The 13932-nt window shown below is 30.7% G+C and overlaps 1 protein-coding gene across 1 annotated transcript; it reads right to left on the bottom strand.

Annotated features, from left to right (window-relative positions):
* Positions 1 to 4686: 4686 nt before the first annotated feature.
* On the bottom strand, positions 4687 to 5524 carry LOC118437578. The gene is made up of 2 exons (XM_035856729.1): positions 5350 to 5524; positions 4687 to 5274 (listed from the first exon to the last, which is right to left on the bottom strand). Exons 1-2 carry the CDS (start codon positions 5492 to 5494, stop codon positions 4721 to 4723), a joined length of 699 nt encoding a protein of 232 aa, XP_035712622.1. The 5' UTR covers positions 5495 to 5524; the 3' UTR covers positions 4687 to 4720.
* Between the last annotated feature and the right edge of the window lie 8408 nt (positions 5525 to 13932).

The following is a 13932-nucleotide window of genomic DNA, read 5'->3' as shown; positions in this document are numbered from 1 at the left end:
ATGCCCTTTGGATATGTGGTAGGGTCCTATGAGTGTACTAAAACCCTGAAGTGGTTTGACTCCATGGCCACATTTGCGCCCGCCACACCCACTCAAAAATGCCCAAAAAACGCTTTCACTCCAGTTTTCACTCACTCAAATCCACACAAGAAATCCAATTTTACTCGGATTTTGAAATTTCTTTCACCATTACGCTCCCAGATAGTTGCTTTCTTCAATTCCATATCAAACTCAATTTTGCTGATGATTATTTCGCAGGCGTAATTTGAGTTGTTTATTACTACAACAATCCTCATTCAGAATTTCAAATTTTAAAAATACTAAAAATTTCGAAAAAATTGGGTTTGATATTGGATTGAAGAAAGCAACTATCTGGGAGTGTAATGATGAAAGAAATTTCAAAATCCGAGTAAAATTGGATTTTTGACGTGGATTTGAGTGAGTGAAAACTGGAGTGAAAGCGTTTTTTGGGCATTTTTGAGTGGGTGTGGCGGGCGCAAATGTGGCCATGGAGTCAAACCACTTCAGGGTTTTAGTACACTCATGAGACCCTATCACATATCCAAAGGGCATCAAGATCTGTTATTATCAACCTCGCAAGCTCCCCTCCTAAGAGTAAACAACCAAAATGCGTTTGGTCCAAATTTGATCAAATTTAATTACAAATCTTATAAAGAAAATTTCAATTTTCAATTAGCGACGTTTTCATGATACATTTTCTTCACAATAAATTTTTCAATTAAAAAAAGATACTAAATTTTTCTTCCCAAATTTTTTTGCAGAAATTTCATTACAGAAAATATTATTTTCTGAACAAATCAATGTCATAATACGATCGGGGTCAATTTATTATTCAATTTTTTTTATAACTTAAGAAAAACATATCAAAATTTAACTTGAAAACAGGTTCCATTACTTTTCCTTTACTTGCAATAGTCATAAAAAAATCTAAATTTCAATTATTGGCGTCTTCGTGATATATTTTTCATAATATTTTTTTTTCATTGTATTTTAAAACATATCAAAACTTTAACAAGGAATCCTATCTGCTTGAATTTTAAAACGTATGTATACAAAAACTATAGCTTGCAATTTGCGTTCACGTACATTTTTTCACCATAAATTTCCCATGATTATTAACTAAATTTCAGTAACCGATGCATTCTCATGAAATTTTTTCATAATATATTTTTCAATTAAAAAATCATGATTTCTTCCTTCAAAATTGTTGGCCGATATTTAATTAAACAAAATATTATTTCCTACAAAAACACCAACTTTATAAGTATTATAGGGATCGAGTTATTCAAGTTTTTGAGCAAATATGAAAAATACATATATTAAAATTTATTAACTACAAAAAGATTCGGATTTTGTACCTTTAATTACAAACATTATAAAGAAAACTCTAAATTTTTATTACTGGCGTTTTCAAGATATGTACATACATATTTTTTAATATAATTTTTTTTAGTTAAAAAATCATAATTCATTCGTTCCAAGTTGTATCTAATTTAATTACAAATTGATAAAGAAAATTTTAATTCTCAATTAGCGACGTTTTCATGATACATTTTTTTCACAATCAATTTTGCAAGTAACAAATGCATAATCTTTTCTTTCCAAATTTTTTTTGACAGAGATTTCATTACAAAAATACTAATTCCTGAACAAATCAACTTTATAAATATTATGGTCAATTCACTTATTCAAGTTTTTGAGCAGCGTCTGAGAATTTAAGAAAAATATATCAAAATTTGACTAGAAAACAGGTTCGAGTATTTTACCCTTAATTGAATTAGTTATAAAAAATCCAAATTTCAATTACTGGCGTTTTCGAGATACATTTAGAATATTTTAAATGTATCAAAATTGGACAACTATTCAAATCTACTTTAACCGCAAATTGTATAAAAAATCTAAATTTTGAATTACTGATTGATCTGTACGTTTTCATGATACATTTTCATAGCAAACCTTTCAATTACAAAATCACAATATTTTATTCAATAATGTACCTAATTGAATAACAAATCGTATAAAGAACTTCAATTTTTAACGTTTACATGATGCATTTTTTAATAAACTTTTCAATTACAAAGACGTACTTTCTAATCTCAAATATATCTAAATTTATTACAAATCATACCAAAAAATTCAAAATTTCCAATCCTGACGTTTTCTTGATACATTTTTTTAATACAAATTTTTAAATTAAGAAATCAAGAAACTTTTCTTCTCAAGTTTTTGGCAGATATTTAATCAAGAAAATATTATTTCCTTAACACTGTAAGAAACCCGGTAACTAAGTTATTACCAGGCGGAGTATCTATGTGACTCTAACGCATGGTAATTTATTTATTCTTGAGTGGTAGACATTTTGTTACCAAACCGGTAAGAACCCTGGTCGCGAAATTTGAAAATATTACCAGTTGGTAACTAATTTTCTACCACTCAATATTAAATTAACCACTTCGCTCCTATAACGACTATGTGACGTATTTGACCTTTACGCCGAATACGACTATGTGGCGTAAGTTCCCTTGGCTCCGAAATACGACGATGTGTCGTATTGACCCTTGACAACGGAAACGACCATGTGGCGTATTTTCCGTTCCCACCGGCCTACGACTATGTGTCGTATTCGAAAAAAATTAGGTCACTGCTCTTCCAAGTATAGTTTTGAGTCAACAATCCGCCATTTGGGCGGGAAGATGAATTGCCTCTTCAGAACCAATGTTATAAAGGGAGGTAAAAACAATTTATAGCTAACTGGCTATTTCTAGCTAACACGCCCAGTTTTGAAAACTGCTGTTGCATGGAATTTTCGTCCCATATTTCAACAGCGCTTTCAGATAAAATTAGTGAAATTGTTTTTCTCGGATTTAGAACGCCCCAACGACATTTTTGGCGGGAAAACTAACCACTGGAGCCGATGAAATCTCGTTGGGCGGGAAAATTAAGAGATTGCCTGGAAAGTAGCATATAATTTTCCCGTTAAAATTGAGTTATATTCAAAATGCGCTAAAGTATGCTTTCGAACAGTTGATGCTATAATTATTCATTACAACTGCTATCAATTTAAAGTCACGGTAAGAAAACGTTTGTTTTCCCGCCCTAAGTATGCATAAATTCTATGCATGTTAGATGAACAAAAAGCAATTTTTACACATTTTAGGCTAATCACAAAATTATTTATAGCCGATGTCACGAATTGAAAGCAATATTTACTGTTTAATTTTCCCGCCCAAATCGGCATCTGGGGCCTTTGAGGCGCGATAATCGATTTTTGTGAATATATGTACTATTATGCACTTATTAATCAATGTTTGTGCAACTTTCCATGCAATTACAATCATTTTTAAATTCGGCGTGTTGGCTATTTTCGGCTATAAACATTAGTGGTTCGCAAAAATGCCCAAAGGCAAATTACAACTCAAAATCCGTTCCCAAATGGTTATTCGCATCAACTTTCATAAAAAAGTGTCCAGAATAATTTCGGTGGGAACACCATTTTTCAATTCATCTCCCAGTAATTAACGTCATACAGTAGGTGAAAATTTCGGGGTCAAGGGAAGAAAAAATTCGCCGTTACTAGGGGTGAAAGGTATGAAAATATTCGTCTCTCAGGGGTGAAGTGGTTAATTACCATGCGGTAGAGTCACATAGATCCTCCGCCTGGTAATAACTTAGTTACCGGATTTCTTACAGTGAACAAGCCAACGGTTCAATATTATCGGGATCGACTTATACATGTTTTTAAGTAAATTCTTACTGTTTAAAGCATGCGTCATAATTTAAAACCTACATTACTTACAAGTCGCATAAAAAATTCTAAATTTCAATAACCGACCTTTTCATGATACATTTTTCAGCGAATTTAAAAAAAGTATCAAACTTATAAGACATTCGCCGAATTGAATCTATTTTACTTACAAAACGTATCAATAAAATTTCAATTTACGATGATTCCGTTTTTTACCATAAAATTTGACAGTTAAAAAAAATCATCATTTCTTCTTTTTCTCAAATTTTTATCAGATATAATTTTGAAGATATTATTTTCTAAACAAATTTTTCATTATACATCTTACCGGGCACAATTTATTCAAGATTTTTGCACAAAGTTTGAGTATTAAAAAAATATCCACCAAACGGTCCATAAATTTTCTTGATCTGCTTAAATTACATGATCGATTTAAAAATTCTAAATTTCAATAACCGACGTTTTCAGGATACATTTTTCAGAGAATCTTAAAAAGCATCCAATTTATAAGACATTCGCCGAATCGAATCTATTTTAGTTACAAAACGTATCAATTAAATTCCAAAATTCAATTAGTTACAATGTCACGATACATTTTTTCACCATAAAGTTTTTCAGTTTTAAAAAAATCGCTATTTCTTCTCAAATTTTTATCAGACACAAAATTTTAAAAGTATTATTTTCTAACAAATCAGCATTGCACATCTTATCGGGCACGATTTATTCAAGTTGTTGCACAAAGTTTAAATATTAAAAGAAACGTCCATCAAATTCTACACATTTTCTACATCTGCTTAAATTACACGATTTATAAAAACTTGTAAATTTCAATTGTCGACTTTTTCGTGACACATTTTTTCAAAACTAATGTTTTAATTGTGAAATATAGCATTTTAAATAGCTTACATGCAATAAACTGATTTATTTCCATTCATTTCTAGAACATGTTTGTGATTAGTTTAGATTTTGATTTCTCAAATATTCCTCGAGTGTCGGAGGCTTAACCCCAAAATACTTCGATGTTTGACATTCATATAAACAATTTTGGCAATTCTTTAAAATGGTAGCTACAAAATAATATTTTGACACTGGTTGCAGAAATATTTTTAAGTTCTTTTTAAAATCAATAAATGTAAACTGTTTATCTATCTCACCAAACTCCCATTCTACACAAACCCGCAATTTGCTCATCGTTAAGTTAAATAACTTTTGCTGGTCTGAAAGTTGGTTTCCAATATGTGGAGTGATTAAGCTTCTGTGGAGTGGATATCCACTGTCGCCATACAAGTACATTTCTTGACCACCCAAATGAACTGCTAATTTGTCAAGTAACCCACTTTCATGTAGCATGTATGAGTCATGCCTTCGCCCTGGGATAGGTCCGTATAAATTTGCAACCATTCCATTTGGAGTCACAACCGATTGATATTTCAGTCCGTGCGACCGTTTATGACCGCTATAAACTTCTTGTTGGGATCGAGTGGGCCGACAAGTTTTGTGCAAGGTTCCTGGCAAATTAAATGCAGATCTTGTAAACATGTTAAATGTAAAATTTCATAATTCTGTTATTTGCCATAATTTACCATCTATAAACCCAATACAAGATGGAATTGGACACCCTTTCCTGACCAAAGCTCCCGAAAACTCTTTAAGATGTTCAAGAGATAACCACCATAACTGGAGAGATGTCAGAAGATGATAAAAATTGCCATAAACATGATTAATCATTGAGTTAAAAATGTAGGACAAATCTTGAGGCGAAAATCCGAAGTACTTTTCTAGATCTGAGAGTCGATTAGGATAAGCAAGGCGTCGTAGCATAACACACAAGCCTGAAATATATGGAAAGGACCCATAAAATTATTATCAATTACAAGTGTAATTATTATGTCAGGAAGGCTCACAAATTAGTCCGCTGAATTCTGTCCTATTAGGCATTTTTAACACATCTGGAACCCGTAACTCTGATTTCAATCGCAAAATGTCCGCTTTTTCAAATCTAAAATCCAACTTGAAACGAGAAACCTCGATTTCATCAAAACAGAAAAATGTAGATTTGTTAAATTTGTTAATCCGCTTTGCTGCAGCAGCCAACAAAAAGGCATCACAATCACCAGTGAGCACACCCAATTTAATTAAACTTGAACTTAAGGTGGACATTTTACTGTCTGTCACTTTTGGACTTGTAAACAATTGTTTATAATTTCAAATCTGCCGGCAGAAATTAATCAGAAGTACAATCCTCCTATAAAATATTCTCGCTCAACCTCCGAAAGGTACAATCCAGGATTTTGATTGTGATTCTAAACTACAGTGAATTTTTTACAATCATGTACTCTCGCTCAACGTCTCTAATTTATTTAAAAAATCATAATTTCCTCTTCTCAAACGTTTCAGCAAAAATTTAATTCTTTCCTAAACAAAACAGCATTATAAATATTCTTGGCATCAATCATTTTTTTTACGTTTTTGAGCAAAGTTAAACTTTTATAGTATACAAGTATTTTAAGTATACAAACCCCATTTCATATAATCTAATTTAATTACAAAACGTGTATACAAATTCTAAATTTCAATTACCGACGTTTTCATGATATATTTTCCCCTACAAATTTTTCCACTTCGAAGAATCGTAGTTTCTCATTCCCTAATTTTTAGCAGAGAGATTTTATTAAAAAAATACTATTTCCTAAACAAATTAGCATCATAAATATTATCGGGATCGATTTATTTATTTAAGTTTTTACAGAATTGAGAGCATTTAAATAAAAATATATCAATCAATCTAATTAATTTTGTTGTTTAAATCTATTTTAATTACGGCGTATATACAATTATAAATGTTTATTATGGCGTTTTCATCATACATTTTTTTAATTTATTTTTTCAATTAAAATTTTTTCAGGTTATTGGTAGGTTAAAATAAATTAAAAAACCCTAAAATTATTCCCTAAACGAATCAGCGTTATGAATATTCTCGGGAGCGATTTATTTCTTCAAGTTTTTGAGCAAAGATACAGTATTTAAAGAAAATATTCATCATATTACACCGGTTTCTTAATCAAATCTATTTTAATTAGGATAGGTATAAAACATTCTATTTTTTTATTACTGGCGTTTTCATGATACATTGTTTTACCCAAATTTTCAATTTTAAGAAATTTATAGTAATTTAATTCTCCCAAATTAATTATTAGTAGAGATTGAATTTTTAAAAAAATCTCATAAACGAATTAATGTTATAAATATTATCGCGGTCAATTTATTTATTCAAATTTCTCAGTAAAGTAAGAGCATTTAAATAAAATATCCATTAAAGTTTCAAAATTTTTGAAGTTACTTAAATTACAAAATCTTTAAAAACTCCTAAGTTTCAATTACCGCCATTTTTACGATATATTTTTTCACTACAAATCTTTCTTTAAAAAATCATAATTTCCTCTTTCCAGTTTTAATGAAGATTTAGTTTTTTTTAATTAGTTCCGCCACGAAGTGGTTTGATCTAATTTAATTACAAAACGTATACACAAATTGCAAATTTCAATTACCGACGTTTTCATGATACATTTTTCATCAAATTTTTCCATTAAAAAATCATAATATGTTCTTCCCAAATTTTTGACATAGACCGAATTAAAAAAAACAATTCCTAAAAAAATTCTCGCTATAAATTTTGTGGGGCTCAATTTATTCAAGTTTTTTAGCAAATTAGGAATATTAAAAAACATCCATCAAACTCTACACATTTTTTACATCTACTTAATTCACCAAATTTATAAAAACTTCTAACATTTCAATTACCGACGTTCTCGTGATAAATTTTATCATCTCAAATTTTGTATTAAAAAAATCATAATTTCTTCTTCCCAAACTTGTATTTCCTAAACGAAACAGTTTGCTCTAACTTAATTTTAAACAAGCCCATACAAAAATTCTAAAATTTCCATTATCTTTTCAAAATTGTTCATGATTCGTTTTTGATCACAAATTTTTCAATTAAAAAAATCATAATCATTTATTTTTCCGAGATTTTGAGTAGAGATTTAATTTTTTTAAATATTATTTCCTGAATAAATCGCCCTTATAATATTATTCAAGTTTTTGGGCAAATTCTGACTATCAAAAAAATACCAAAATTTCAAAATTAAATTTTCATCTACTTTAATTATAAAACGTATAAAGAAATTCTAAATTTCAATTGGCGACGTTTTCACCATACATTGGTTCACCATAAAAATTTTCAATTTCAAAAAATCATAATTTCTGCTTTCCTAATTTTTAATATAGACTTAATTTTAAAAATATTACTTCCTAAACAAATTAGTGATATGCATATTGTCTAGCCCACTTTATTCAAGTTTTTGGACAAAGCCTGGAGTATTTAAAAAATACCAAAATTTCAGAAACGAATTTTCATCTACTTTAATTATAAAACTTATAAATAAATTCGAAATTTCAATCAACGACGTTTTCATGAAACATTTTCCATGAAACATTTTTCATTACAAATTTTTCAATTTAAAAACATCATAATTTCTAATTTTTAGCAGAGACCAAACTTAACAAATATTATTTCCTAAACAAATTCACGTTATGCATATTGTGGGGCTCAATTTATTCAAATTTTTGAACAAAGTCTGAGTATTAAAAAAAATACCAAAAGTTCAAGAACGAGTTTTGATCTACTTTAAATATAAATTAAAGAAATTCTAAATTTCAATTAGTGACGTTTTCACGATACATTTTTAATCACAAATTCAAAAAACTATAATTTCAATTTCCCAAATTTTTAGCATAGGTTTAATTTACAAAATATTATTTCCTAAACAAATTAGCGGTATACATATTGTCGACCTCGATTTATGCAAGTTTTTGAATACAATTTGAGTATTTAAAAAACATGTAGAAAGAAATTCGGATCTAATTTAATTGTAAAACGTATAAAGAAATTCTAAATTTAAATTAGTGACGTTTTCATGATACATTTCTCACTAAAAATAAAATCATAATTTTTTCTTATCAAACTTTTATCAGAGATTACAAACATGCAAAAATAATATTTCCTAAACAAATTTGTACTAAAATAAACAGCAGGTATGTATCCAAATTCCAGGTACACGTCAGGTCACCTCTAAACAAATCTCAATTAGTTCCGGCACCACCACCACCGTTTAATTTGATAAATAATTATCCTCCAAGAAATTGTGCACTCTAAGAAACCCGGTAATAAAGTTATTACCAGGCGGAGTATCTATGTGACTCTACCGCATGGTGATTACTTTATTATTGAGTGGTAGCCATTTTGTTACCTAACCGGTAATAACCCCGGTCGCGAAATTTGAAAATATTACCAGTTGGTAACAAAATGTCTACCACTCAATAATAAATTAATCACCATGCGGTAGAGTCACATAGATACTCCGCCCGGTAATAACTTTATTACCGGGTTTCTTAGAGTGTGGAAACGAGGTCTCCATTTATTTCTCTCTCTTATTACACATAATTTCCTCCTCTTTAACGAAATTACGTACGTACATACATAACGAGAGACACGAACGAACAAAAAGGGAGCGGACGACTTGCATGTAAAAAATCCATGTAAATACATACATACGTAAATATTAAGAGATTACTTACAAGGACCCGAAAATGTGCCGTACATATTTCCATTCATTTTTAATCTAATTACAGGAAGGAAACCATTATTTTATCTGAATAATTACATTAAAATTAAATCAAATCAGACTTTCTGGAGAGAAAAATTTCCAAAATTACACACATATTCCATGAAAAACATGAAATTGTACAGTTTATCATATTTATACACAAATTATTAAATTATAAGTAAATGTGGTTCTACATATTTACTCCTTTCTGCAGGCTTGTAATTAATTAAAACAAGATAATTAATTGAAACATTAATTAATTAAAATTTAATTTTTCCTTAATTAATTAACATGAGTAAGGAGCTTCTATCCAACCCAGAAGAACTAATCGGATTATTTTACAGCAGCTTGAAAATTAGTGATGAAAAAAGTAATACATAAAATTTTAAGATTTTCCGGATGACGACATTTTATTAAATTTTATTTCTTCTTCTCCTTTGTTTAATTGCAATTTAGCAAAATCATCGTGATGTCGTGGTTCGTGTGGCGTATGGTTCAATTTTGTCCTTGTACATATCTAAAATGAGATGACTTTTCATATTTAATTTTCTTTTTCTTTCTTTCTCTCCCCGTCGCCTTTTTCTCGTCGTGAAAAATAATTAATTTATTATTAATTATTACGCAACACCGAGATTTAATGACTTTTCTTCCATAAAAGGACCGATCGTGGTGGTCCGCTAAATGGGAATAAAGAGACGACTTGATTCTAATTAATCCAAATGGAAACCTTAATTACGGATGGAGTAATAAAGGAGCAGTAATTGGATTAAGGAATTAAAACGTGATATTGAATTATGAGAGAGAGATATTCTCCTTTCGAAAAAAAGAAAAGATCTCCCAGCGTATGCTCTTATATTTTGAGCAGTGTTAATAAGTCCCAAATTTGATTGGGATGAAATTTGTGAAAGACACAATCGCCCAATGGGCATGTTTGGCAGATAAATTTGCATCCCAAGAGGAGATAATTCACCCTAAAGTTGACAAATGTTACACTTTCTTGCTCGCTCCTCTTGGGATGCAAAACGTGCCCATTGGGCGATTGTGTCTTTCGCAAATTTCATCCCAATCAAATTTGTGATCGATTGACACTACTTTGCTCAAAATCGGAGAGCATACGCTGGGAAACCTCCATTGAAGAATGCCAATTTCTCCATTTTTATCGAAAATTTCACACATTCGTCACCAACCAACGATACCATCTGACCTAAACGACCCCTCATACACCCTACATAAATATATGTAGGGTGATCAGAAATTACCTGGCTTGATCAGGTAATTTCCCATGTGCAATGGGGTCTGACAAGTTTATAATGAAAATTATGTGTTTTTAAAACTCTTTTTTGGATTAAATAAATCATGCTAAATATCAAAAAAAAAATATGTATATTAAATTTCTAGTCGATCAGATAACCTTTAATTGACCTTATGCACTAAAAATCCGACCAAAAAAATCATAATTTTACCCCTCTTCTCACCATTCAAAGGGTAGACTTACTTATCCATAACCTGCATAATCTGTCGATACCCTCCAAATTCTCAAGTACCGTTTCAAATAGAATTGATTTTTGTCATTTCTTTCTCAGCTCAGAGAAAATCCAATCGACCAAAAATTTACAAGATTAGTTCCGCAATTCACTCACATTTTAAGCGTGTCCAGTCCAGCCAGCCAGCCAGCTTTTCTAAACAGAAAAGGGATCACATACATCCAAATATCGTAAACATTATGCCAACCAGGAGCGTGTTATTCCCTTCATTCTTTGTCCTAATTGTGTAATGATCAGTATTTTCGGCTGGTTAGCTTTCCCAGTGTGAACTTACAATGCGATGGTGTGAAGTGTAACCCTCCGATTTGGTTGAAATTTCGAAATTATGTCCATGTCAATACAACCAACCTTTCTTCAGGCAGTTTGTGCGATGGTCAGAATTTGTCAAAATATTTGAGGTCAAAGTTGAAAAACGGGCGATTCTTACCAGGCGGAGGAAGCTAACTCAACCTCCATTCTCTTCCCGTGCTAAAAATTGCACATTTTTCAACTTGAACCTCAAATATTTTGCCAGATTCTGACTATCGCACAAACTGCCAGAAGAAACGTTGGTTGTATTGACCTGGACCACACAATTTTAAAATTTCAACCAAATCGGAGGGTTACACTTCACACCATCGCATTGTGAGAAGAAAGGGAGTCAACGATAGAATAAATTGATATTTATTCCAAGTCATACATATTATTATTCAGGGTGAATTTGTGTTTATTCAATTGAATGACTATTTATAAATCCAATCCCAATCGTGTCACAGGCTGCTTTTCATTCAGATCCAAATGGTCGTGGCGGTGGTGGTGGCAAATTGCTCTTTTTCTTCCAAGGGGGGGACCACTTGGAGAAAAATATGTACCATCAATAAAGGTACATGTGTAGGTACATACACATATTTAGCAGTGAAATGAAAAGGGCTCCCTTATTACACCATGTTCACAAATATGTTGTACACCTTTTTTTCCTTGTTGGAAATAATATGTAAGTAGAGAACGGATATGTATTTATTGCCAACTTGATTGATGACGACCATACCTGTTCACTTTTATTCATTTCACTGATTATGATAGTGAATGAAAATGAATTTCCTGTCATTTGAATGAAGGATTCCGTCATTTCAGATGAATGACTGTGAATGAAGGGATGAAGGGATTTTTTTACTCCTTCATTTTTCACCCTATGCTTAGTACTTGGGGCGAAGTAAGAAATGAAGGCGATGAAGCGAGATGAAATGAATTTGAACAAAAATGAGTGAATGTGAATTAAAATTTTTAATACAAAATGACTAACTTTAGAATGAAAACTAAATTTATGAACAGGTATGATGACGAGAGACGGTCAAACTCGAATCGATCACTAAAATTCTAAAACATTGTTTCATATTGTCGCACATTTCTAGGTTTTCAGACATATTTCCGCTATAATTTCAAAAATAGGTAAATCTTTTAGACATTTTTTTTCCAAAATGCATACATATTTGCAAATATTTCTAAGATATATGTAGGACGATATTTTTTTGTCCAAAGAAATTGTACGACTAATATTCCAGAATACAAATTTAACTAAAATCCTTATTTCGTTATATGTTTGTCAGGTTTTGGTAGTACACACTAGTTGGAATTTTTTTCGTAAATTTTAAATAATTCATTAGTTTTTTCCTAATAAATACATATCCACTCTTTGATAATAAGCCAAGCCACCTGGTTTAACTTTTCCAGTATTGAACTCTGATCCGATCAAATCATGCAGAATAAATTACGTAATTTGGACACTTTTACCTGAAAAATGAGTACAAATACGGTCACAATTCTACCCAAATTGTATTGACTTTTACCTGAGAATTTGGCTACAAAACAAAATTATGGTCAATTATGCCCAATTTGGAGATACATACATGAAAAAAGTACATAGATGGGAAATCTGAGACGACCTTTTTTGCATAGAAATACATCCATAATAATTGAATGGGGAGAATGATACGAGGTAATAAATGACAGGGACAAAGAAGATAAAGGAATTTTACTTACATAGATCTGAAAGGTGTTGAATGCCTTTTTATTACTAAAGCGATGGATGAAGAAGGGGACTGTGCCGTACTGCCGGTTTGTTGTTGGTATTGATTTTCATAATGGGAAATTCGTTCCCATTGTGGCCAAGGGGGCGGTACTCGAAACAAATTTGGACAATTAGTCATCTTCTCCGTATACATAAATATTTTATGGCGAAGGACAAATAAATTTGTGGGACATGGTATTTTTGTGTATTTTTTTTTTAAAAGGACAAAATAAATTATGGAAATTTGTAACTTTTTCAGTTTAGAAAGTGGTGAGATGGTCAAAATCGAAGAATTAATCATCTTCTCGAGTATATTTAATTTTATGGGGAAGGAAGGACAAATAAATGTGGGACATGACATTTTTTGTGATTTTTTACGTGTAATAAAATTCTTCGGGAATTAGTAAATTTTAGAAATTTATATTCTTTTCAGTTAAGAAATTTAAGTGATGAGATGCATTACTCAAAACAAATCTGGACAATTAGTCATCTTCTCGGGTATACATATTTTACGACGTAGGACAAATAAATTTGTGGAACATTGCATTTTTTGCAATTTTTTACAGAGATAGAAAATTCTCCGAGAATTAATAAATTATATAGAAATTTATAATTATTTTTTTTCCATGGAGAAAGTGATGAGATGTGGTACTCGAATAGAAATTCGGACAATTAGTCGCCTTTTTTCATTTTTTTTTGCATTCTCGCGGGAATAAATATTTTAAGACGAAGAAAAAATACGTTTGTGGGACATCGCATTTTTGTAATTTTTTTACGGGGTACAAAATTCTCTATCCAGGAATAATTTTTTCAGTAGAGAAAAGTGAAAAAAATGCATTTTTATGGTGTATATTAGTTTTGAAATTAACTTTAATTTTAATAACACTCGTCTTTGGGGGATGATTAATT

This window comes from Folsomia candida, unplaced genomic scaffold (genome assembly GCF_002217175.1).
Source record: "Folsomia candida strain VU population unplaced genomic scaffold, ASM221717v1 Fcan01_Sc014, whole genome shotgun sequence".
NCBI classification, from domain to species: Eukaryota; Metazoa; Arthropoda; class Collembola; order Entomobryomorpha; family Isotomidae; genus Folsomia; species Folsomia candida.
The sequence above is the reverse complement of the archived record's forward strand: the minus strand, read 5'-3'. Positions and strand labels throughout refer to the sequence as shown.

What these genes read in the sequence shown, in the direction of transcription:
- LOC118437578 (XM_035856729.1), bottom strand. Translation starts at nt 5,494, where the DNA reads ATGATTAATCATGTTTATGGCAATTTTTATCATCTTCTGACATCTCTC. An exon ending in TTGTATTGGGTTTATAGATG is followed by an intron (nt 5,275 to 5,349) that starts GTAAATTATGGC and finishes TTAATTTGCCAG; the next exon opens with GAACCTTGCACAAAACTTGT.